This window comes from Nipponia nippon, unplaced genomic scaffold (assembly GCF_047370975.1).
Source record: "Nipponia nippon isolate SJK-2023a ecotype South Korea unplaced genomic scaffold, ASM4737097v1 scaffold_1, whole genome shotgun sequence".
Lineage (NCBI taxonomy): Eukaryota > Metazoa > Chordata > Aves > Pelecaniformes > Threskiornithidae > Nipponia > Nipponia nippon.
Window position 1 is genome coordinate 126,706,386 of NW_028262290.1, and position 22,248 is coordinate 126,728,633.

Sequence of the window (22,248 nt, forward strand, 5' to 3'; positions counted from 1 at the left end):
TGAATACAAAAAGATTGGCTTGAATCCCTTATCTTCATTCCTACGACATGCATCTTACCTAAAAGCAACTCCAAAGTTTCAAGCATTTTATGGAAAAAATAAAAGTAAAAACAACGCACAAAACAAACAAAAAACCCACCCCGCCCCCCGAAAAAAAAACAAACCCACTTAAGAACTCATCCCTTGCAGATTATTTATCTGTTTTCCAATGGATGGAAGGAAATATCAAAGGACATTGTTTAAAGACTTTTCTCAAAGGAATCTCCAAACTGCTTCATCATTTTACTTTGTGCAGCACTTACCCTCTTTCTTTTCCGCTTGGTTTCCAGCCAGTCTCTCCTGTACACCAACAACATGAGAGATTACATGGGAACTACAGTAGGTCAAAACATTAACTGAGTTATTGCAACTCTAAAAAGACGAGCCATTTCAGCACTGCTGCAGTAAAATGCATTTGTTTGACTAAAAGCTACTCCTAATAAATAACACAACCATCTAGCCTACAGCCCCATTCAATTTCCTACATGCCTCTTCCTCCAGACTGCTGAAAAGATTATAAAATATTCCTACATGAAATACACATTTTCTCAATAATTCAATACATATTTTACCACAACCTCTGTAAAGAATAATGATGTCAAATTTATCCAATTTGATTCCCTAGGGACAGAGAAGAAATTGCAGAAAAGCACAATTGAAAAAAATCCCCCAAAAGATGATACATAGATGTTCTAATTCTGTTTTGTCCTGTAAGTCCATGCTTAGCACAGAACACATCCTTGTACAGGAATGAAGTGCGTAACAGCAGTGCCAAAGGGAAATTGCTGACTACACTGCGATACAAATCAAAGATGGATCATATATAAATAAAATTACACACAAGTACATAAAAGAGCATCAGCCTGGGATGCCTTGGGGAAGTCTCGAAGACAACACTTGTACTGGAAACACAACAATCTTCATAGAAATCAAATCAACAGACCAAAACAATTACACTTTAATAAAAAAGAAATACGTGACTACATTAGTATTTCTAGTCTTGGACCTTTCTTGGGCTGTTCAGCTTCTGTTCTACATTAAAAGAGGTTGATACATACTAATTCCAGGAATGCTTTCTATAGGAATCTGCCGTACTCCATCTTTGAAGCAAGAAAGACCAGGATAAACTTTTCGTATCTGAGCTTGTTTCCTTTCTATGAGCTTTTTAATGATCTGTAATAAAGCAGCAGAGAAAACAAAAAATAATTCATTTGCTCAAAAGTAACCCAGAGGATTAATGCAAAACTGCGATGAACAGAAACACTCTTGCTTCCTAATCTTATGGTCCCTATAGATCCCCTGAAGCTGGTACACAGGGGTGAGCTACCTGGCTGAACACTGATTCTGCAGGTGAGGCTACCAGGTCTCTCAGCTGCCTGTTTAGGTGCAAATCTGGAAGAAAAGGGGGCTTGCTGTATTTATCACAAGCTGCACAGCTCCTGGGAAGGCGGCAGCAGACGTAAGGAAGGAAATTTCCTGGAAGCAGGTTTGGAAACTGGCTCTAATTCTAACAGCTGGTGCTTCTGAACTGTTTTGGCACAGCCTGGTCAGAAATTTCAAGGCACATATTGAATGCACATATTTCAATGCACATATATGTTCACATTCCAAAATTTTAGAAATGCCTGTTCACTTTGAAATCTCCATGTAACTGTAGGAGTTGCTTAGATATCAGTCAGAGATACTCTTACTGAAGATTTTCTCTCGAGGAAGTCAGAATGATGCCACTCTTTGGAACCGATATTCCACTCTGCTGTGTAAATGGCTTGTAAATGTAAATGTAAATGTAAATGTAAATGTAAATGTAAACAGGCTTTCCCAATTCTGGGGTACACTCTGTTCTGCTTTGCAATCTCATTACCTCCATTCCAAGTAATTTGCTTTGGTGCTCTTGATAAACACTTAGACGCTTACCTAAGCTTTGTGTGTCCTGAATATGTCACTTTCAAAATGGCTTACTCCATAACTGGGAGTAAACAAATGCACAGCCATTCAGACCACCACAGTTTGAGAGACTATTTCCTTTGGAAATAATAAAGATGGACATATTTTCATTTTGAAGGATCTTTACTCCCCTGTATATGGTATTTTCTCTCAAAGAAGAGGAAAAGAAAGAAATCAGACTTTCAATAGAGGTTACAAATGTTAAGAGAGATACAGTATACAACAGCACCATGGCCAGATTCCAGCGTAACATCAAAATACTTTCAAACTAATTGTTAAATCCACCTTAAACCCTTCTTATAATTTAGGAACTAGTGGCTCTTCCTGATTAAAACAAGCTGTTCAATCATGAACACTGATTACTCACAAGTCAGCAGGTCACAAAGCTTTGCATAAAGGGATTTTTCATGTTTTTCAGAATGACTGTAAATGAGCTACAAATCAGGCAGTGCAAACTCACAAATGGTGGTCTGCGCCCGGTACCCAGTGTGGGTGACATGGTCTTAGCAGCCACAGGCACATACTCTAATTCTTTAAATAAAAGCTTAGATCTTGTGAAAACCTTCACTTCTAAAAGGACAGGACTAGAAAAGTCTGATGTCCAGTACTGGCCAATACATGCAGCAAAACAAATCAGTACATAATCCATGCTGTCAACATTCAAAATTCTACTTATGTCCAGGTATAATCTTCACTGCTTTTGATTTGAGCAGACAAGCGAACGTTCTTCATAAAGCTGCGGACTGTGAGGGCTATTTCTAAATTTCCTTGGAACAGGGAGAATAAAAAGCCAGATCTGTGTTTTGAGTGTCAAACAGGCAAGCAAGCCTAAGATGCACTTTCAAAGGTGTATATATTTACCCTCAGAGAAGATACAACAGCATAGATCAGTGTATAATAACAGCTTTCTTTCTAATAATGGTAGACATGAGATGTCTGGAGGACCAAGGCACTTTATCTCCAAGTGGAGTGTCTCCAAGTGCTTTGGAACAATATGGACATCCCACTAAATGAGAGAGCAAAGAATGCAAAATAACATACACTAATAAAGCAGTTACAGAGCCAAAATCTTAAAAAATAATTTAAGTTTTTGGAAGTGACATGTTGATGATTTGGGCCCAGAACTGTATTACTGCAGTTAAGCATGCCTGAGATGTAACAGGCTACAGGAGACACATCCACTATCTGCCCACGCTGACAACATCCCATCCCTGAGGGGAAAGTGATATGTCCAGCAGTAGACTGGGACCTGAAGAGTAACCCAACCAAGCAGAAATGAAAGGGAAAAAATTATGATCTATGTTGTATGGACATATGAAAATTTTCCCAATGAGTGAAGTTAAGAAACCTTGTAAACTACTATGTATAGCACTCAGGTATTGTCTGTCTTTCTGCAAGCATGGGCCAAATAGTTCTATTGGAAGGAAAATGATCATTCCATAGAGAAGCATTTTAACAAAATAAAAAGTCATGAGATTTGACCAACCTTGAAAGAACAAATTATCCTTGTAATTTGTATTTCTTTAAAAACCCAGGAAGGTATTTAAACACAACTGGAAACACCTTAATTATTTTGCTAATAAACTGCCTTATTATATGGAATATTATTATGGACTAAATAAAGAACATCCCACATAAACTCCAAAGAGGAACAGCCTGGAATTTAAGATGGCCCACCCTTGATTTGTATATTACAACAGTGGCAGAAAAAATAATCCTCTTTCTTTCAAGTAAAATACAGGACATGCAGTACAAACACTCCATTCAAAAGTCACTCTAATGAACACTACTGTCATTGGGGGGGGGGGGGGGGGAGAAAAAAATTGACAATGCTGCAGAAAAAATCAATCTCACAAGATTTTGCTTAGTTATCATTATGACAAAAAATTTAGCTATGAAATACTCCTCAAAATATCAGTACTTTTCAACACTTCTGTTATCGTAACGTTAGTAAGGTAGCACTTAATGCTTCAACTGCAAAATTATGGCACTGAGGCTCGAATAAAAGAATTATTCTAACTAATAGAAGCATACATTCCAATGTTTTAAGCGCCAAAGCAAAAAAGAGAGCTAACCTGGCACTGACTGAATTGTTTCTAAACATCTGAATAGATTATAATGTTCAGTGTTTCATTTCAGCCTTTACCTCTTTTTGCTTTTTAATGATTACAGAAAATTCCGTGTAGGGGATCCTTGGATTTAATTCACATCCCATTAATGTGGCACCCTCATAATCCTTGATGTAGCCAACATATTTTGCTTTTGGTACTTTAATATCTTTGGAGAAACCCTGAAGAAGAAAAAAACCTCAAGCTGTTATGATGCCATTTTCCTTTTACATTTGTTTTAACTGAAATGCTATGATGATTTGAACCAAATTAATCATAATGCTAAAATACAATAATAATAATACAATGGAAAGAGTTACAGACCATGGTTCATAGTGTCGCAAACACCTTCTTATGGGAGTTGCTTGATATAAGAACAGTTAATTGCTTATATGTATATATGTATATATGTATATGTATATAAGACTTACTTGTTTTTTGAAGTAGCCAATAGCATATTCATCTGCATACGTGAGAAAGTTGAGAATGTTGTGTTTGATGTGGTACTCCTTCAGATGGTTCATTAGGTGAGTCCCATAACCCTGTGTAAAACATATGAGGAAAAAGCCATTACAAAGCCTTTGGGGACTGCACATATCAGAAACTGTGGACCGAGGGTTATTAGAGACTGTTTTTCAAGATGCAGTCTTTCCTCTAGATCCTGTTTTAAAGATTTTCTCATAACTAACTTGGTGAGGCGTACTTAAGATCAAACTGTTTTCAGCCTTGTAAGGGTATCTTTGTGATCCAACAGGGAACACAAAATATCACAGCTTCTAGTGCCTGATTCACTTTAAATCTAAAAGAGACCGAAACCTAGACTCTCTCTAGGGGTAAAGTGTAGCTCTAAAGAGGTACATCGTCCTGGAAGTTGTAATTCAAGATGCACACATTATTTTTTTCCTTTTAAGTTAGATATCAACTATTAACAGTCACACATTTCACCAATAACAAAACTACATATATTTTAATAATAGGGCATCCTTTCTTTAGCCATATCACTTCAAAACTGCAAAGCAGTAGGAATACCAAAATGACTCCTTCTAGAGAAACCCGTTCTAAGATAAATCTTTGTTTCACTGTGTTCTGTGCACCTGTAGCAGAAACAGCCTCTGCCTCAAAGGATTTATAATCTGAACTTATCATAGGGCATAAAAGGGAATAGTGAAACAGTTATTACCATAATAAGCAGCAGAAAACTATTGAGTCCACAATCATATAAATAGCTATGCCTTCTGACTGCACACAGGAATAATTTCCATTTTCATTCAACGCCAAAATAAACAAAAGGTTCCATTTATTCACATTTCCAAGTAAGCTATAGTCTTCCCCTTCTGCTGTGAGAGGAAGAAATGTAAAATAGACAGGAAAGCCCATAATAACCTGTTGTTCCTGCATATGTTCCAATTTTAACATCATGGAGACTAACTAGACACTTAGAGATATATACATGGAATCGTTTGGGCTACTCCGTTCTTGAAAACTGGGGAAGTTTTTATTTATGTACATAGGCCAGAAAAATAAATTAGAAAATACATACTTCTGATTTAATTCACGATTTAATAGTCCCAAACATGGAAACAGCCAGATAAAAGCAAGTTAGGTAACTGCTGAAACTCAATACAAAAAATTTAGTAGTAAGACATTTTCTTTAAAATCCTGCTAATCTAGGTACAAAATTTGTGCATTAGTCCTTCCTTTTCAGCTAGTGTTTGGAGCATCTGGTATTCAGACCTCATATTCAAAATTAAGACCTCATATGTGCAAAAACAAGTACTTCTGAATTTGAGGAAGCTCTTAAAGCCGTATGTTCACTTGTTAAAGTGGCACACATCATGCATGACATTAAATACGAAGAAGTGGTTTGACAACTGACGACATGTTAAGTGATACAGCATTTCTTAGCATTCAGAAGTGCTCAAGACAATGAAGAGACTTTCCAATTGCAAATTTGAGTTCTCAAATTCTTTGAGGACAAACACTCTGAACAAAAATTTTTAATGAAAAATGTTTTCCTTAAATGCAAGCTAGCAGTACCTGAGCTAGCCAAGCTCCTCACTTCCCTTCTCATCAGCAGGGTGAAAGGAACAGCGTATGAGACACTGACATTTTATTTACACCTGAAACATTGCAATTCATTCCAGTAACTCTAAAGCATCTAATCTCTGACAAAAAATGTCAACTTTGTGTCTCAAAGAAATTCCAGCAATTATGATGACAATTACTTCAAACATTTTCTGCTGACCTATTATTTTTATAACCTTCATAGGATTTATTCGTTCTCACAAACACTTGCCAAAGTCTAACAATCCTAAAAGGAAACTAAGCCATGTACAGTAAAATTTAAAATAATTTTGTAACATGGGATCAAACTATCCCCAAAACAATCCAACTTTTAAATATCACATATAAAGGAAAACAGTACCCATATTCCTTACTCCAGCCTCAAACTGAATTAAAATAGGACTTTATTTTTCCCAAGAGTAGGTAGTTCACCCATGTGCGAACATCTAGTTTTTCTCAGTTACCTGCTGGTAGGGGTCATCCTACTCAGATAGGAATATGGGAAGGCAAATTTTCAGAAATAGTCAACTGATACAGCGAGGCACCCAGAGGGTAACAGAAGAAATTGTGCATTATGTGTGCACATGCAACCTAGGAGACACTCTGGTGGGTCAGATTTATTTGCTCTATTATATTCTGAAAGGTTATTTCTAGAGAATCAGAACACACCTTTGGCAGTCTAACTTGTGTAGTACAGTTGGTTGTTTTAGTAGAATGAAAACACCTTTTATGAATTAGTCAAGCTTAGAATAGATATAACTTAAGCATATTCCATTATTGTTTGCATTTGCTAAAACACTTTGGATACTTTTACGACAGGCCGCTGCTAAGTGCAGGGGAATGTTCCTCTCTAGCACCAGAGTTGAATAAAATGAAATATAATCCAAGTACTAACAGTTGTCACAGGTTTTCAGTCCCACTGTGTTACCCTCCCACACCCAGAGCTCTTCCCTTCAAAAGAGGGCACACAATCTCTGCATATTCAACTGCTACAAACTGAATTAACCCACATCTCAGCTCTAACAGTTTCAACTGAAAAACATAAAGCTACAGCACCATCTAAAGGCAAAATCCTGAATCAAACGGTCATAGTTAGATCTACCTGTAGTCCCCAGGAAAGAGGGAGGAATCTCCTGTATTCATAGTGCTCTATATTCTTTCAACACAACCACTAATTCTTAACACTCGGAGAACATTTTGTGAAATTAAATCAAAAAAGAGTGTATAGAATAGATCGTGTGCTTATATTGCAATGCAAAACTATACCTAATTTTTTTGATCTATCTCATTTTGATTGAAGTCATGTAACGCCACAAAGTGATCATAGAATCATAGAATATCTCAAGGTGAAAGGGATCCATAAGGATCATCGAGTCCAACTCTATGCTCCTCACAGGACTAACAAAAACTAAACCACATGACTAAGAGCATCATCCAGACTGAACACAAATTACTGTCACACACAAGTAATACTTATTTCAGTCAACCACAAGGTGTTGCACTACACAGAGAGGCAATTGCTGGAGACAGAGAAGTGAATACTTGGAGAATGGGAGGCTACTGGCCACTATTGTTGTGTTAAGAAAGATTTTATTTATTTAATTCATTACAAGTAATCCTAATATTATGCTGATGATTCCAAATCTTGCTTTGGTTTTGTGCATTATACTCAGAATCACTGTATCTTTCAAACTCTATTTCTGTTTGGCAACTCAGCAATATATTCAATGTGACTAACAAAATTAGGAGCATATGCAATAGTGAATGGGACTCAAATGCATTTAATAAACTCTAGTAGAGAATTGTTTTTACCTTGACTTGCTCATTAGAAGTCACAGCACAGAAAACAATCTCCGTAAATCCTTGGGAGGGGAACATTCGGAAGCAGATACCACCAATAACACGACCATCTTTTATTAATGCAAGAGTCTTGTGTTTCCTGAGTAGGCAAAAATAACAGTCACTTTAATTCATGTACATAGTACATAAAGTGCCATTACCTTTCTTTTTTCAGAAACTTGATTCACTTCTTTCCATGATGCTAATGCAATTGTATATGCCTCTGTTAAGTTAGCTGCTTGTATCTACAGGAGAGTTGCTATTTTAACATCATGCTTTGAATTTACCATAAAATTCATCATTCATGCAGCAAGGTCCTGGCCTTGCCAAGTACTCCTAGATGCTAGGGTAATGCCCAATAAATAAGAGTTGTATTGCTTTCATTGAATCTATTGCTGGCAGTTATGCCATTGCGCAGTTCTCAGGATGATTTTACCCTGACTAAATTAGAAATTAATGGAGTTACAGGACAGCAAGTCCTTTCTAAGGGATTCCTGTTTCCTTGCATGCACTCTCTGTAGCTTAGCTATCAGCTTCAAATGCAGCTGATGAAGCAAGAAATGATATTTCTTATTTCTAGTCACCCACTCCTAGTGGAATCAAGACCAGAATAAATATCCATTTCCGTTGCACTTACATTGACTGCCAGGAAAGACATAGCGAGGTGCAATCTGAACCCTTGTGTCAAGGATTAAGAATTTTAGTGTAATCCTCAAGGTCTGGAAAGATTTACACTGCAACTGTTCTCTAGATTATTCAATACACGGTATCCTATAAATTGCATAAGCAATACAGTAAATTTACAGAAGATATCTTTTTGGGGGGAAAGGTTGGTGCCAAAAGTGAGCCCCTGCCAAAAAAAGGTAGTCTGAAGAGTAGTTATATTTTATGTGCACAGTTGAAGGAGATTTTATACATTTTATATATTCTTCTTTTTCTTCTATTTATTTTGGTGCTTTTTATTTGTGGAATGACAGCAGCAATGTTGTAGCTTGAGCTTTTAATTTTGTTTACTCATGTTTGTATTGTTTAAGCAACGAGATTCAGTAAGGATGGCTGTTTTGGAAATAAGAACATTAAAGGCATAAGGTAAGGTAATAGCTGAAAGAAATTCGGGAAGAGAAATGTTGGACTCCAGTATCTCACACTTGACGTAGGTTTGTATGACCCACTACCCAGTGTAGGTCTCCAGTGTGTGTCCCTGGAGATTCACAGCAATGCTGGGGTACTCTGAGCTGTCCAGGCAATGTGCTTCCCTTCCTTTGGGTCAACTGCTTGCCTCGGGCACATAAAGGAGGGCATTTTCTTGCTGTAGCAATATCTATACCTCTTTCTCAAGCGCAGACCACTCTCCAGACAGATATCTATACTGAAGAGCACTTAAACTACCAGCAGTTCCTCTCAGCCTACTAGAAGAGTCTTTCCCAATAAGAAATACGGGAGAAGGCCATGACTCAACATCACTACTTCAGAATTTTGCTTTGATGTTCGGTTATGAGGGAACCTGGCTTTTTCAACCAGTAGCCTCTGCTTGAGGTCACAGTGCTGCTAAGGCTCCTAAACTCAGACAAGATCCCAGTGCTGCCTGCCTCTCCTGGCTGAGCGGTGCTTACCCCCACACAGAAGAGGTGAAAGAGTCTGGACTGTGCTGGCCCTCATGAGACAAGTGCTGTTCCAATCTGAAGAACCCAGAAGAAGGCCCCAAGATCAGTCTCCTGCGCCTGGAGACCGAAGTCCTGTCCAACAGTCCCCAGCACTGGGCTGTTTGTGCTTCAGGCACGGCACAGACCCAGCAGCAGCAGTGTTTGCTGGCACTGAGAGAGTATCGCCGAGGGAATGCTAGTCAGCCTAAAAGCAGAGGAAAGGGTTCCAGAAATGTTTTTGTAACTGCTGCAGCTATAATACCGGGCACAAAGACAGAGGCTGATATCACCAGTGGTGGAGAAAGGCAATTCCACAAACCAGGCTGCGTAGCTGGCTGTGATCAGCTCAGAGCTTCTTAAGTCTTTGCTGACACACACAACAATGAGCCCACAGGCACCCTCCACTGCGGGGTGCTGCAGTCAGTACAGCAAACCCCTGGGCTACCATTAGGCATGGATCGTTCAGAGGCAGAAATTTTAGCACATACTGGTTGAAAGGAAGCAGACTCTGCAGGAAACACAATGGTGGAAAAGCGGACACTTCTGAGAAGAACCTCCCTTCATGCTTGCGCAGCTGAGGCACAATTCAGTCAGGACACTAGGGCAGGCGGAGGCCCATGTGTAACCTGTGGATGCTGCTACAGCCAATGTGCCTCTTTTCAAGTGTCTGCAGTGTAGAGTTGCACCCAAAGCAAGACAGGAAACTTGCACTGATAAAGAGAAAAGCAGCGTGCTTGGGTGAGGAGTGATTTCTCCCATGCTGACTTAAATGCTGCTGTTCTTCATAAATCCCACAAGTTGTTCTCACTGAAAAACTTCAGTCTCTGCTGCCATTTAGTTCATGATCTCCACAGACTGAGGATGGAGCAGCCTGCAAGTTAGTATGGGCCTGGAAACCACTAATAAGCACCATAATTACTTTCTGACTTTCAGTTCTAACATTTGAAAGTACAAGATAGGTAGGATCTTTCCCTGCAGGCCCACGTCCCTGTATTGGGTTTGCATGGCAAGATTTTGGTATCAGGGGAGCTACAGAGGTGGCTTGTGTGAGAGGCTGCTAGAAGCTTCCCCTATGTCCGACAGAGCCAACGCCAGCTGGCTCCAAGACAGACCCACCGCTGGCCAAGGCTGAGCCCATCAGTGATGGTGGTAGCGCCTCTGTGATAAATATTTAAGAAGGGGGAAAAGCGGCTGCGCAACTGGGCAACTGCGGCCAGAGACAGGAGTGAGAATATGTGAGAGAAACAACTCTGCAGACACCAAGGTCAGAGAAGAAGGAGGGGGAGGAGGTGCTCCAGGTGCTGGAGCAGAGATGCCCCTGCAGCCTGTGGTGAAGACCATGATGAGGCAGGCTGTCCCCCTGCAGCCCATGAAGGTCCACGGTGGAGCAGATATCCACCTGCAGCCCGTGGAGGACCCCATGCTGGAGCAGGTGGATGCCCAAAGGAGGCTGTGACCCCATGGGAAGCCCACGCTGGAGCAGGCTCCTGGCAGGACCTGTGGACCCATGGAGACAGAGGAGCCCATGATGGAGCAGGTTTGCTGGCAGGACTTGGGACCCCATGGGGGACCCCACGCTGGAGCAGTCTGTTCCTGAAGGACTGCACCCCGTGGAAGGAACACATGCTGGAGCAGTTTGTGAAGAACTGTAGCCTGTGGGAAGGACTCATGTTGGAGAAGTTCGTGGAGGACTGTCCCCCATGGGAGGGACCCCACACTGGAGCAGGGGAAGAGTGTGAGGAGTCTTCCCCCTGAGGAGGAAGCAGCAGCAGAGACAACATGTGATGAACTGACCGCAACCCCCATTCCCCATCCCCTTGCACCACTGGTGGGGAGGAGGTAGAGAATTCAGAAGTAAAGTTAAGCCCGGGAAGAAGGGAGGGGTGGGGGGAAGGTGTTTTAAGATTTAGTTTTTATTTTCTCATTATCCTACTCTGATCTGATTGGTAAGAAATTAAATTAATTTTCCCCAAGTCGAGTCTGTTTTGCCCATGACAGTAATTGCTGAGTGATCTCCCTGTCCTTATCTCGACCCATGAGCCTTTCGTTATATTTTCTCTCCCTGGCCCAGCTGAGAAGGGGGAGTGATGGAGCAGCTTTGGTGGGCACCTGGTGTCCAGCCAAGGTCAACCCACCACAGTCCCACAACAAGAAGCCACTCGTCATTAATACAGCCACCGAGATAGTATTTGGGTACAATCCAATTAGATTGGCCACGAGTTATGGGGGCTTGAAAAGATGGGAAGAGGGTAGCACGGGCAGAGCTGCCCTCCATGCCACCTCGGCTGGCCCCTTCCTACACTGCTGCCTGCAACCAGCACCAGGCTCTCTACGTCTCGCCCACCAAACCCCTCTCCAGCGGTACTCACGGATCAAAGACCAAGCGCGTGATGTACTCCTTCGGCATTCGAGGCAGCTGATGGGAGAACACGTTCTGCAAACCAACCAGCCACATCATGATCTTTTTGTTGGGTTTCTGGTTCAGGGAGTTGCCGACCACGTGGAATTCGATCACCCCCCTACGCTCCTCCAGCCTTGCCGCCTCATCCCGGGCCGAGTGTGCCGAGAGGAAGTTGGTCTGCACCACACAAAAGAGGAACAAAATCACATTTTGGAGATTTCACATCCTCTGATGGAACAGCCTTAATGAACAAACAAATGAAACCCCCTCTTTTTTCCAAGCCATCTTTTTACAAAAATAGAGCTGCCAATGATTATCTTTTCTTAGCAGAAGTGACACCATCAAATAAGCTGGATATAAGTCTACGCTACAGTGTACACAGATTATTCAAACTTATTCTGGTAAAGATTAGGCAACAACAGCGATGGTTATGACTCAACAAGTTCCAAAATCTCTCAAGGGACAGCACTCATCCAGTTGAAGCCTATGTCACTAAGTCTTCATATTTTCTTTAGTCCAGCTAGCCTGGACAAAAGTAGTGGATTCGCCTATGCATACTGCAAATCACATATTTTAATGGCGGTGCAGGCAAAGTCATATTTTTTCATTTTAGAACTAGCTTTCCACTATCTATGCCACTATCGTAAGAACCTAAAAAGAACATTTTAATTCCTACTGATTTTGCTGTTACATATCTAGTAATTGCATCCATATATTTGAATGGAGATCAAATTAATACAGACAATTTATTTAACTTTTTTTTTCAAGATCATTTTACAATGCCAAAACATCTCTGCATGCACATACTGTTTACTTTTTAGAGCAAAGTTTGGCTGCTGGGTTTCTAGTCACTGCCAGCCCCAACAGCCAGACTGGCACAGCATTTGTAATATGCAGAGCCATCAGTCACAGTATATAGTTTGAGTAAGAAATGTAGGTGGTTCCAAATCTTCAGCAGTCTCTAGCTAAACCTTGGCAAACAAGAGCTGCTGGCAAAACATAGCCTGGCGAAGGGAACAGAAGGAGGAAAAGCCAGCCAAAAGAAAAAAAGTGTGCAATTCTGTACATGGCACAATTCTGCGATTCTGTTTGTTTTATTCTTCCAGCAGAAAAAAAGAGCAACTGTGGAAGACAGAGCAAATAACTGTTTAGATCAGCCCTTCTGCACTGGACAGAGGTTTTAACTTTGGATCTTTCATTCTGCTGCAGTATTTGAACCCCATTTACCTTATGAGCTACATCTATGATTAACAATAAAAAGCATACTCTGGAACTGTTCTGTAACAAAAGTACTTTGGAAAATAACCTGGGATCTACTTTTTTACTAGCATCAGTTTCCAAGTCTCTTTGCAAACAGTATACAATGCATTAAAAAATGATAGAACTATTCTTCATGTTAATGATGCATTTCATCAATATTTTTTGCTCACCTAAGCATACTCTTTGAAAGTCTCTAATTTTCTTACTGACAGCATGGTAAGTTTTGTGGACTCTGGGCTTATCATACTCTATCCATGTGGAACATTCATTGAAAACAGGCCATTTGCAAACAGACCAGGTCTATATATTTCTCACCTCTGGCCCAAGCATTGCTGCAGGATCTGTAATTGTTGACATTACTTCATTGATTAACTCAATAGGAATATCTCCTACAACCCTTGGTCTTTTTGAATCCTCCAGAGAATAGGGTTCATTATTTTTTCTCTTTTCCCCTATAAAACAAAACCAGGACAAATTAGAACAACCAAACAGTCACAAGACTAGCACTGTGAAGTCTAGCACTTGTGTTACATTCTTTAATTTGTATGCCAAGTTTGGCGATTTTTTTTTAATCCCTATAGAAAGGGAGAAAGAGCAAGAAATGCAATCTGAACAATACTTATCACTGCTGCAATTCTGTCTTTGCACTGGGGTATTAGCATGAAGCAGGATGAATATACCTCTCCTTCTCCTATACCTCTGTAAATTCACAGTGAAACTATTTGCTTTTCTTTTTGTTTCAGCATCCTCTGCAATGAACCTCTCTGTGCTGCTGTCTTGGAAGGTCAGTGCTCAATACACAAATTATAGTGCATACTTTCAGATAACATGAAATCCCATTTGGGGATTCAGTGGAATAAAGTATCCATTATAGATTTCTTTCACCCTTTTTGTAAACCAAGCAGCACATACAGTCTGGCACGTCATACATACTTGACTTAGAAAATCCCTATGAAGTTTCCAAATCAAAATATACCATGTTACTTATTAACTGCCCTACTAACTGCAGACCAACATGTAATACAGCAAAAGCAACCAGTTAAACAAATTCATGAAAGAAAAGTCCACCCAGGATTAGTGGGTACAATAATACTGATAGAGCCAGCTGCTAGCTCAGGATTTATCCAAGCAGCAAACTGCCAAATACCAGGAAAGCATACAAACAGGAATATCACTCCATGGTTACCTTGTTCCTGTATTCTTTCCCTAAAGATCTGCTACTGGTCATTGTTAGAGCCAGGATGCAGAACTTTGCCATTGTGATCAGCACTTATCAGTGAGATAAGTTGGTTTGGGTTTGTGTGTTTGTTTGTTTTTTTCCCTAAGGAAAATCCACAATAGCTTTAAGATCTTCTTTCTGAAACAACCAGGTCGCTTAGCGCCCACTATGCCCACTATTTTACGTATATTGTACAGATTGTTTTTCCACAGCTATAACGCTCTAAATATATGTGGAACAAACTGTTTATTCCCCTTTTCAGACTTTCAAGCAGTACAATTGTTTTCTTAACAATAGCATTTTATTGTTAACCTCCCTTCATTGTGGAAACAGTTTATTCCTATTCTTTATTTCTTACTTTTTAAACAGTTATTCATATGTGAATGGACCTTCATTCTTGTTTCCCAAGAGATTAATTTCTTGTTTCAAAACAGAATTTTTTGAAGCAATGTGTCAAAACCTTTCTGGAAATCCAGGTACAGAAAACCCTTTCCAAATGCTCACCACTTCCTTCACAGAGATGTACAATTCGTGAGTTCTAGAAAGGGCACAGTGAATTTCCACACATCACATTACTCAAACAATTATTCATTCCAGTCTTAATCAGCTTATTATTGTTTCTTCTAATTGTCTGAAATAGGAGGCTTACAATTGACAGTTTCCTGAATTCTCTTAGAACCCCTTTGCTTTGTTCTAGCTTTGCAAAGCAAACTAGCTTTGCATCTGTGTTTCAATTCCGTAGTCCTGAGGGCAATTCCAATGACAGCTCAGCTGCACAACTTAATAATTAGTTTGTCAATTCCATATTTCTTTTCACACTCTCAAAAAAACATAATTCTTCTGGTGACTACTTACTACTCATTTTGCTGATCTGTAATAAAAAAAAAATTCTTGTACTCATTCCCACTTTTAAGACCATTTCCCAACTTGTCCCCCAAAGAAAGCTGCAGTTTAGGAGCCGCCTTAAGTTCCTCTGCAGTGAACACCAAGGCTAAGAATTCATTTAGCTTTTTCTACTTCCTTGAGGACTTACTTTACATGAGCTCGTGATCATCTCTCTGACCTACAAACTCTCTTGACAGACTCATTAATCGTGAGGTGTTTGAAAAGGGATTTACTAGGAGAATTTATGCATTCAACAACTTTTTTTTCCCCAAAACTTTTTTTTTTTAACCTGACCTCATTCAGGTTTTAAATTTAACCTGGTTGGTATGTTTGTGCTTTTCTTTATTGCTCAAATGTATGTAATTTCAGTACCTTGAAATATATAAAAAACCAAACAAACAAAAAAAACCAATGGCCCCTTCTACTCTGTCTTCATTTAAATGAAACCTTTTTTCATGGCTCATAATACATGTACTCCAAATAAAGTGTTTTTCAACAGTCTCTGACACCAGCAGACCCTTCCCCATTTTAACTGAATTTAAACAAACCAATTTTTTTTTCAAATACAGTTGCCATTTCTGCTAGTTAAACATTACCATAGTGGAGAAAAAATATGTGTGTGTGTGTCTTTTAGCAAAAACACCTCAAGGTCACTATTGCAGAGTGAAGACAATGGTCACCATATACTGCAACTACTGATAACATCAACAAATGCCCAAAAGCAAGTCTCCCTCTTCATTACCTAGGTTTGGGTCAAGGGCAGAAGAAACTTTGCAAGCAGGACTCATGTTCCCACTGTTGGGTTGCTCCAGAGACGAAGGACTTGCACTGTATGAAACAGACCTTGCAACAGGAGGAGGATTGATAACTGCAATGGCATAAAAGACAAACACAACAAGATCAGGACATGGAACCCATTACGGTGCTGACTGAGGGACTGTCACAACGAGGGACCCAACTTCACACCCACCACCTGCCAAGTAACAGCTAATGTTGTGCAACAGAGCAATGCCACCAGTTTGCAAGCAGAGACATTAGAGCTTTATCTCAACATATTTTTCTAAACTTCTACCTAACAAAGAACTGTATTACTGCTGAATGACAGTTAGCTTTACTTCATTGCAAATATCAGGCTTTATTATTCTGCAGTGCTGAGCACAAGCTAAGAAAACAAACTTCCTTCACATACCTGCCAAGCCTACTGGAGTTCAGCCTCATGAAAAGGCTTTTTGTAGGGGTCTATTGAAAAGCAAAATCTCATCATTCAGCTTCAGCTGTCCACTTTAACAGTGTTCAAAGACTGCTTGGACAAATTAAACTCAAGGAAGGGAGAAGCTGTTCCACCAGTTAAGAGGATGAAACTATTATTTTAAAAAGCCGCAGACTAACATCTCTCTCTCTAATATTTAAAAAAAAAAAAAAAAAAAAAAAACACTCATCCCAAATCATCTGATTTTCATTTGTGCCAAGATTTTTGGCAGGCAGGTGGGGAGCTGAGGTGACAGCTTGCAGTCTGGACACCTGCAGTCTTTCTCTTTGCATGGCTTTATCCTGGTGTCATCACCAGCAACAGCTCTTTTGTGCCATATTCATGCCAAGAATTCAGTGCTTAAGAGGTGCACATTAAAACGAAGCACTGTAGAAATGTACATGATAGAATGAACTCTGAGAGCAACATGACTTTAGAATTGCAAGGAACTTGCACCTAAGGCATAATTCACCAGTTTATGGTGCAGACCAGGAACTTCTCACAGAAAAACCCTGTATCTGTCACAGTGGAATTTCCCTGCTACTCTAGGAAATTCACTGTCGGATAAAGTGCTGACATGATCGTTTTGTCAACTGATAATCAACAATTGTTTCAAAATACTGAATTGTTACAAAATATTGAACTAAATACCTCCAGTCTTTGCTTCCTAAAATACTGAAAATTGAGGTCAACCCCTGAGCTGCATAAATGGATTTTAAATACTTTTGAGCAGAAAGGAAGAGGATACGGGGAAAGTGAGAGAAAATCATCATCAATGTCCCCCTGCCATTTCAGGGATGACTTATACCTCAGTACCCTAACTGAGGAAAAGTGAATAAAGCTGCAGAGTAGCCGATGAGGCACATGAATAAGAAATAAAGCAAGGAAAAGCTATACAAAACCAAGAAAATCAAAAGGCATGTGTGCAAAGGCAACGGGACATCTGACGTGGAAGGCCCCTACTTCCCTACTGCTAGGACCCTACATCCTTGCTGCTAGGGAGTCAGAGGACTGGTGTGGGTCCTTGTGCAAGGGGATCACTGTCCAGCAGGTGACCCACCACAGCCATTTACCCACTGACCATTCTCACTTGCCCACATTGAGTGCACTTGTGCTGCTCAGGCGATTTGCCTCAGCACCCAGCCCGCTCCACTGGCACCTTCAATTAGCTGGATTTCATCGTCAAAATGGAATCTTTATATGAGGAAGTACCAGAGTCAGACATCTGTGCTTACTCAAGGCAGACTGATTTTGGTATAGCCTGCTATTTGTAAAGCTGCATATCTACACCTCGTTCCTTAGAATTCATCACTTGTACAGGTTTCTCTATATTCAGGTGCTCCCTAACCCATCACTGAATGCAAATTACCTGTCTGGATTCCCAGCTGGCCAGTTCGGGAGCTAGACACCATGAAATCCTGATCCCAAATGGGAGAATTCTGGCTGTATACTTCTTCTTCCAGCATCGACAGAAACCTAGGCACAAAACCAGGTGAAATATTAACTTAATAGGATCATTCAGAACAGGTTCTTTTTCAGAATAAGCATTTGCAACTTTTTTTAATTTAAAAATATTTAATGACTCAGTAAGAAAATGTTGTTGGCCAATTCCTTTTTTAAAAAAAACAAACGCACACAAAATCACAAGCCAGAGTAGACATCAAGTATTTTAATTCAGTAGAGTGCTTTCACCTATGAAAATTTATCTTTGATTATAAGCAATATTTATCTAATTTGCAAATCCAGAAAGAAACAGTTACAAACCGCTTTTACAGAACAAAACTGTGCACTAATAAGAAAGCTATGAGTTGACAGATGCCAAGCTACTCATGTTATACAATGATGACAAAATATGTCTATTTTGATAAACTGGTGTTTTGCAGATGCACTTGCTTTATGCCTCTTACAGATTTATAAAATCCCAGTGTTAGTTATTAACAATGCTCTTAGGAAGATATTTTCATTCCTTTAAGTGTGCTGCTGTAACATTTAATTGCATGTTTGTGCTTGCATAACAGTATTTTTAATCTTACTTTTGTACACTTACAGAAACAGCATGATTTTAAACCTCTCAGTAGTATTATATGAGAGAGAAATTCCACAGATCAGACTATCCAGCATGCCTGCCTTCACAGGGCTAATACAGCAGTTTCCTCTCAGAAGCAAGATAGGTGCTTATCCTATGTTGCACAAAAGGGGTTTTCAGACCAGAAGTTGACACGGCACATTTTTACTCTCTAGTCATCTATATGTATAGAAACTGTCCAGCTGAAACCAACAGGACTGTTGAGTAAGACATTCTTGAACAGGATAAGGATTTTCAGGATCAAGTCCTACTCTTGTATTTTATATATATTTATACCTTTATTTTTATATACTTATACCTTTATTTTTATATATATACACCTTATATATATACAATTATATATTTATACCTTTATTTCATATATATTTATACCTTATATATACATTTATACCTTATATATACATTTATACCTAAGCACTGCAATGTGCGGTGTTTCCTGCTATCTACATGGCTGATAATGGCTAAGAAGTTTGTAACAGCTATTTGACCACCTGTGACGGAGCAGAAGCACAAATTAAACTTTAGCAAAGGCTACCTTTACAGGTAGCACAAAGACTCTGCGTTCAGACCCCGTGGTGACTATTTCCTAGGTACACATAGACATATAATCTGTGGCTGCTCACTTCACCTCGGAAGGAGCGGCCAGGGCAGCCGGGAGCCCTGCACTGAAACCAGGCACCAGCTTCGTGCTCTGAGCGGCAGCTCCTCCTCAGGGTTCACACTGCGTAACACCAGCAGAGAGACAAATGCTTCAGACAAGTACAGCCCGTAAAAGATTTAAGACACTATTCATATTTCCCACAGATCATCATCAAACAGTGCTTGTCTTTCTTTTTTTCCCAGCAGAATATTAAGAGGAACTGCAGTGAATAATAATGCTTTTCAAATTACTTTTCTAGGCTGTAAAAGGCAGTGGAAACATAGGGGCGTATGCACACCTCCTTCCTCCGCAAATCTGCTCCTTGTATCAGTGCGGAGTTAAATCTTTTTTTATACCTATTTCAGGGCCAGATCATAATCATATTCCCAGATATACCCAAACATTCCTGTATCCATAACAGTCTACCCCAGAGACAGTTTACACTTTTCAAAGTGGTACAAGGCACTATTAACAACAGTAGGAGCAAAAAATCCTGGCTCTACCCAGCTTTGGAAAGCTCATATTGTTTTTCATTTCCCTGAGCACTAACCCACTCTAGCCCCAGATAGCAGCTTGCACAGCATCAATGCCACCAGCTCTCCTGTAGGTTCAGTTCCTTTGTTGTTAGGAGGGACAGACTTTTAAAATATGGGCTAGAGCCAAGCCACCCTCACAAAACAAGGATATTTTCAAGTGATACACTACTTTAACAGGAAGCATACAATGAATGATCCTGTCACCATCACCCTTAGCCACCAGCAAAATGTTTGAAATTAAGGACTGTCATAATTGAGCATATTTCAAGACAAGTCATTCTCCCACATACCCCAATATGTAATTACTGTTGTTTAATTGTGAGAGATTGTCATCAATATTCCAGTACTGGAACAGGTAGTCAATATGAAATTCATGAGTTTAGGATTCACTGATGCAGCTTTATACTAACTACTCTCTTCTTTGTCAAATGAACGCATCTCTTCTGGGAGTGGGATGACTACTTTGTTCCCTATTACAATGTTGAATTAAACTGAAATTCTTAGGTGTATATAAACTCCGGTACAACACTCCTCTCTTTACTGCTCCATCACAAAAGCAGAAGACAGCATGTTTTTGGAGATCTGGATCTATGTGGCTCCCCAGGACTACAGAAAAAGAAAGCGAGAGAGCAACAATACCTGCTAATAGGCAATAAGCACAATCCACCAGCAAGATGAATAACCCTTTTTAAAAGTAAAGCCCTAGGACAAAGCAAAACAAGCGGTTGTGTACATAAAATACACTAGTTCAAGCTATGACAGAAAAAAAAGCTGCAGTATGTACTAGTTACTGAATAAAAGGACAAATTATTTTAAGCTGCAAGTAATTTTTCCATTTCCATGCCAAAGTTGCATACTACTGGTTAACCTGAATACAGGCACATTGGGACCCCTTACTTTGGAAAATGGGTGAGGATTAGTGTTCGTTTCTCTTGAGGAAGCTTGTCTTTTTCTTGCCTGGCCTGCTCCAGCAGTTGCCGTCTCATTACAGTAAAAACGGAGCGAAGCAATGTCCTACCAAAAACCTGGGTGGTTTCATACCGAGGTAGACTGTCGCAGAACTGAGGGACATTGCAATAACAAAGCCACCTGTAAAGGAGGAAAAAAGCCAGATAATTATCACCATCTAACATATAAATTAATGCAATAAAACCACTACCCACATCATTTATAATGCAGCTGAGAGCTATATGACAATATAAATCGGTTCCACATCAAGTCTGGACAGAGTTAAGCAGCATTTATATTGCCCAGTTTTTTAAAGAAATGACAGCCAAGTACTTTTAAGTCTCCATATATTCTTTTTCTCTGCAGTCTAGTTTCCACAAAGTGTTCCAGGCAGTGATCATAGATCACATAAAACTCGTGTTGATGTCAGGGATTCTCTCCACAGCTCATTCATTCAGCCTCACACGTCTTCTGCCTGCGACTCCAAAGACCCTTAGCCTGGCCCATTTTCCCCTCTTTAAACTTCTGCATTTCCCCGCATAGATACAAAAGGAGCAACGCTTCTATCTCCACCCCAATCCGACTGGACTCCCACCCTGCTCTCCCACCAGCTAGCTTCTTCCTGACTCGATACTCTTCCATTTACCAGTAACTCCCTCTGCAATGAGTTTTGCATTAAGAAGTACATATGAAAATATAGCATGTCATGTTACTCTTCTTGGAAAAGGGATTATGGTACTGAAGAGTTAGATCAGGAGCACACCGACTATGTAGGTCACGATATCTGTTAATTTTATAAACAAGATTTCAGTATCTGCATGTAAGTGAACAGTCAATGGTATCTGTATTTTCAACAGAATCAGACCACAACCACTATGAAAGCTCCAACAATTTTAAAAAAAAAAAAAAAGTTAAGAATTGGATGCAAACAGACAGTGCTGGATCCTGCACTGGTTTTCTCATCCACACCCGAAGTACAGCCTGTCTCAAAACGCTCTCCCAAACTCTTGTGTCTCAATCTTTGCAAACACAGGAGTTGCAAAAGAGTTGTGAGATACAGATGTTCACAGACCTCTACTCCCTGTTGTTGGCTGATAAAGCACACCTCTCAAAACACAAGGATACCTGTGAAACTCTGATACAGTTTCACTCAAATCATCAGGTCTTCAAATGAAGTCAGTGACCGCACGAATTCACGAGGTGTGCCTGTGGCACACAGCGGCTTCCTCAGCACCTCAAGCAGTGCCTCAAACACCGCGGCGGGGAGAAGCTCACGCTGACAGGTTAGATCAGACAGAAACAGTCAGCACTTTGGGTCGGAGGCAGCCTTAGGGACTGCAGGCAGGAAGGTTTGAGAAACAGCAAGTGACAAAATGATTAACAATAA

General features: G+C 40.0%; 1 protein-coding gene across 5 annotated transcripts in view; it reads right to left on the reverse strand.

Annotated features, from left to right (window-relative positions):
- The window catches only part of KAT2B (lysine acetyltransferase 2B), a 45,597-nt gene that overhangs the window by 5,401 nt on the left and 17,948 nt on the right, over positions 1-22,248 (reverse strand). For 3 of the 5 annotated variants that reach the window (XM_087771658.1, XM_087771631.1, XM_087771643.1), the window contains exons 6-15: positions 20,811-21,002; positions 18,021-18,127; positions 16,145-16,270; positions 13,614-13,750; positions 12,007-12,215; positions 7,968-8,094; positions 4,523-4,633; positions 4,130-4,273; positions 1,098-1,212; positions 303-339 (exon numbers count right to left, since the gene is read on the reverse strand). In XM_087771658.1, coding sequence (XP_087627784.1) covers positions 303-339; positions 1,098-1,212; positions 4,130-4,273; positions 4,523-4,633; positions 7,968-8,094; positions 12,007-12,215; positions 13,614-13,750; positions 16,145-16,270; positions 18,021-18,127; positions 20,811-21,002 — 1,305 coding nt within the window. Of the gene's footprint in view, positions 1-302; positions 374-1,097; positions 1,213-4,129; positions 4,274-4,522; positions 4,634-7,967; positions 8,095-12,006; positions 12,216-13,613; positions 13,751-16,144; positions 16,271-18,020; positions 18,128-20,810; positions 21,003-22,248 lie in introns of all 5 variants that reach the window. The other 2 variants (XR_015707789.1, XM_087771636.1) reach the window with 2 other exon arrangements.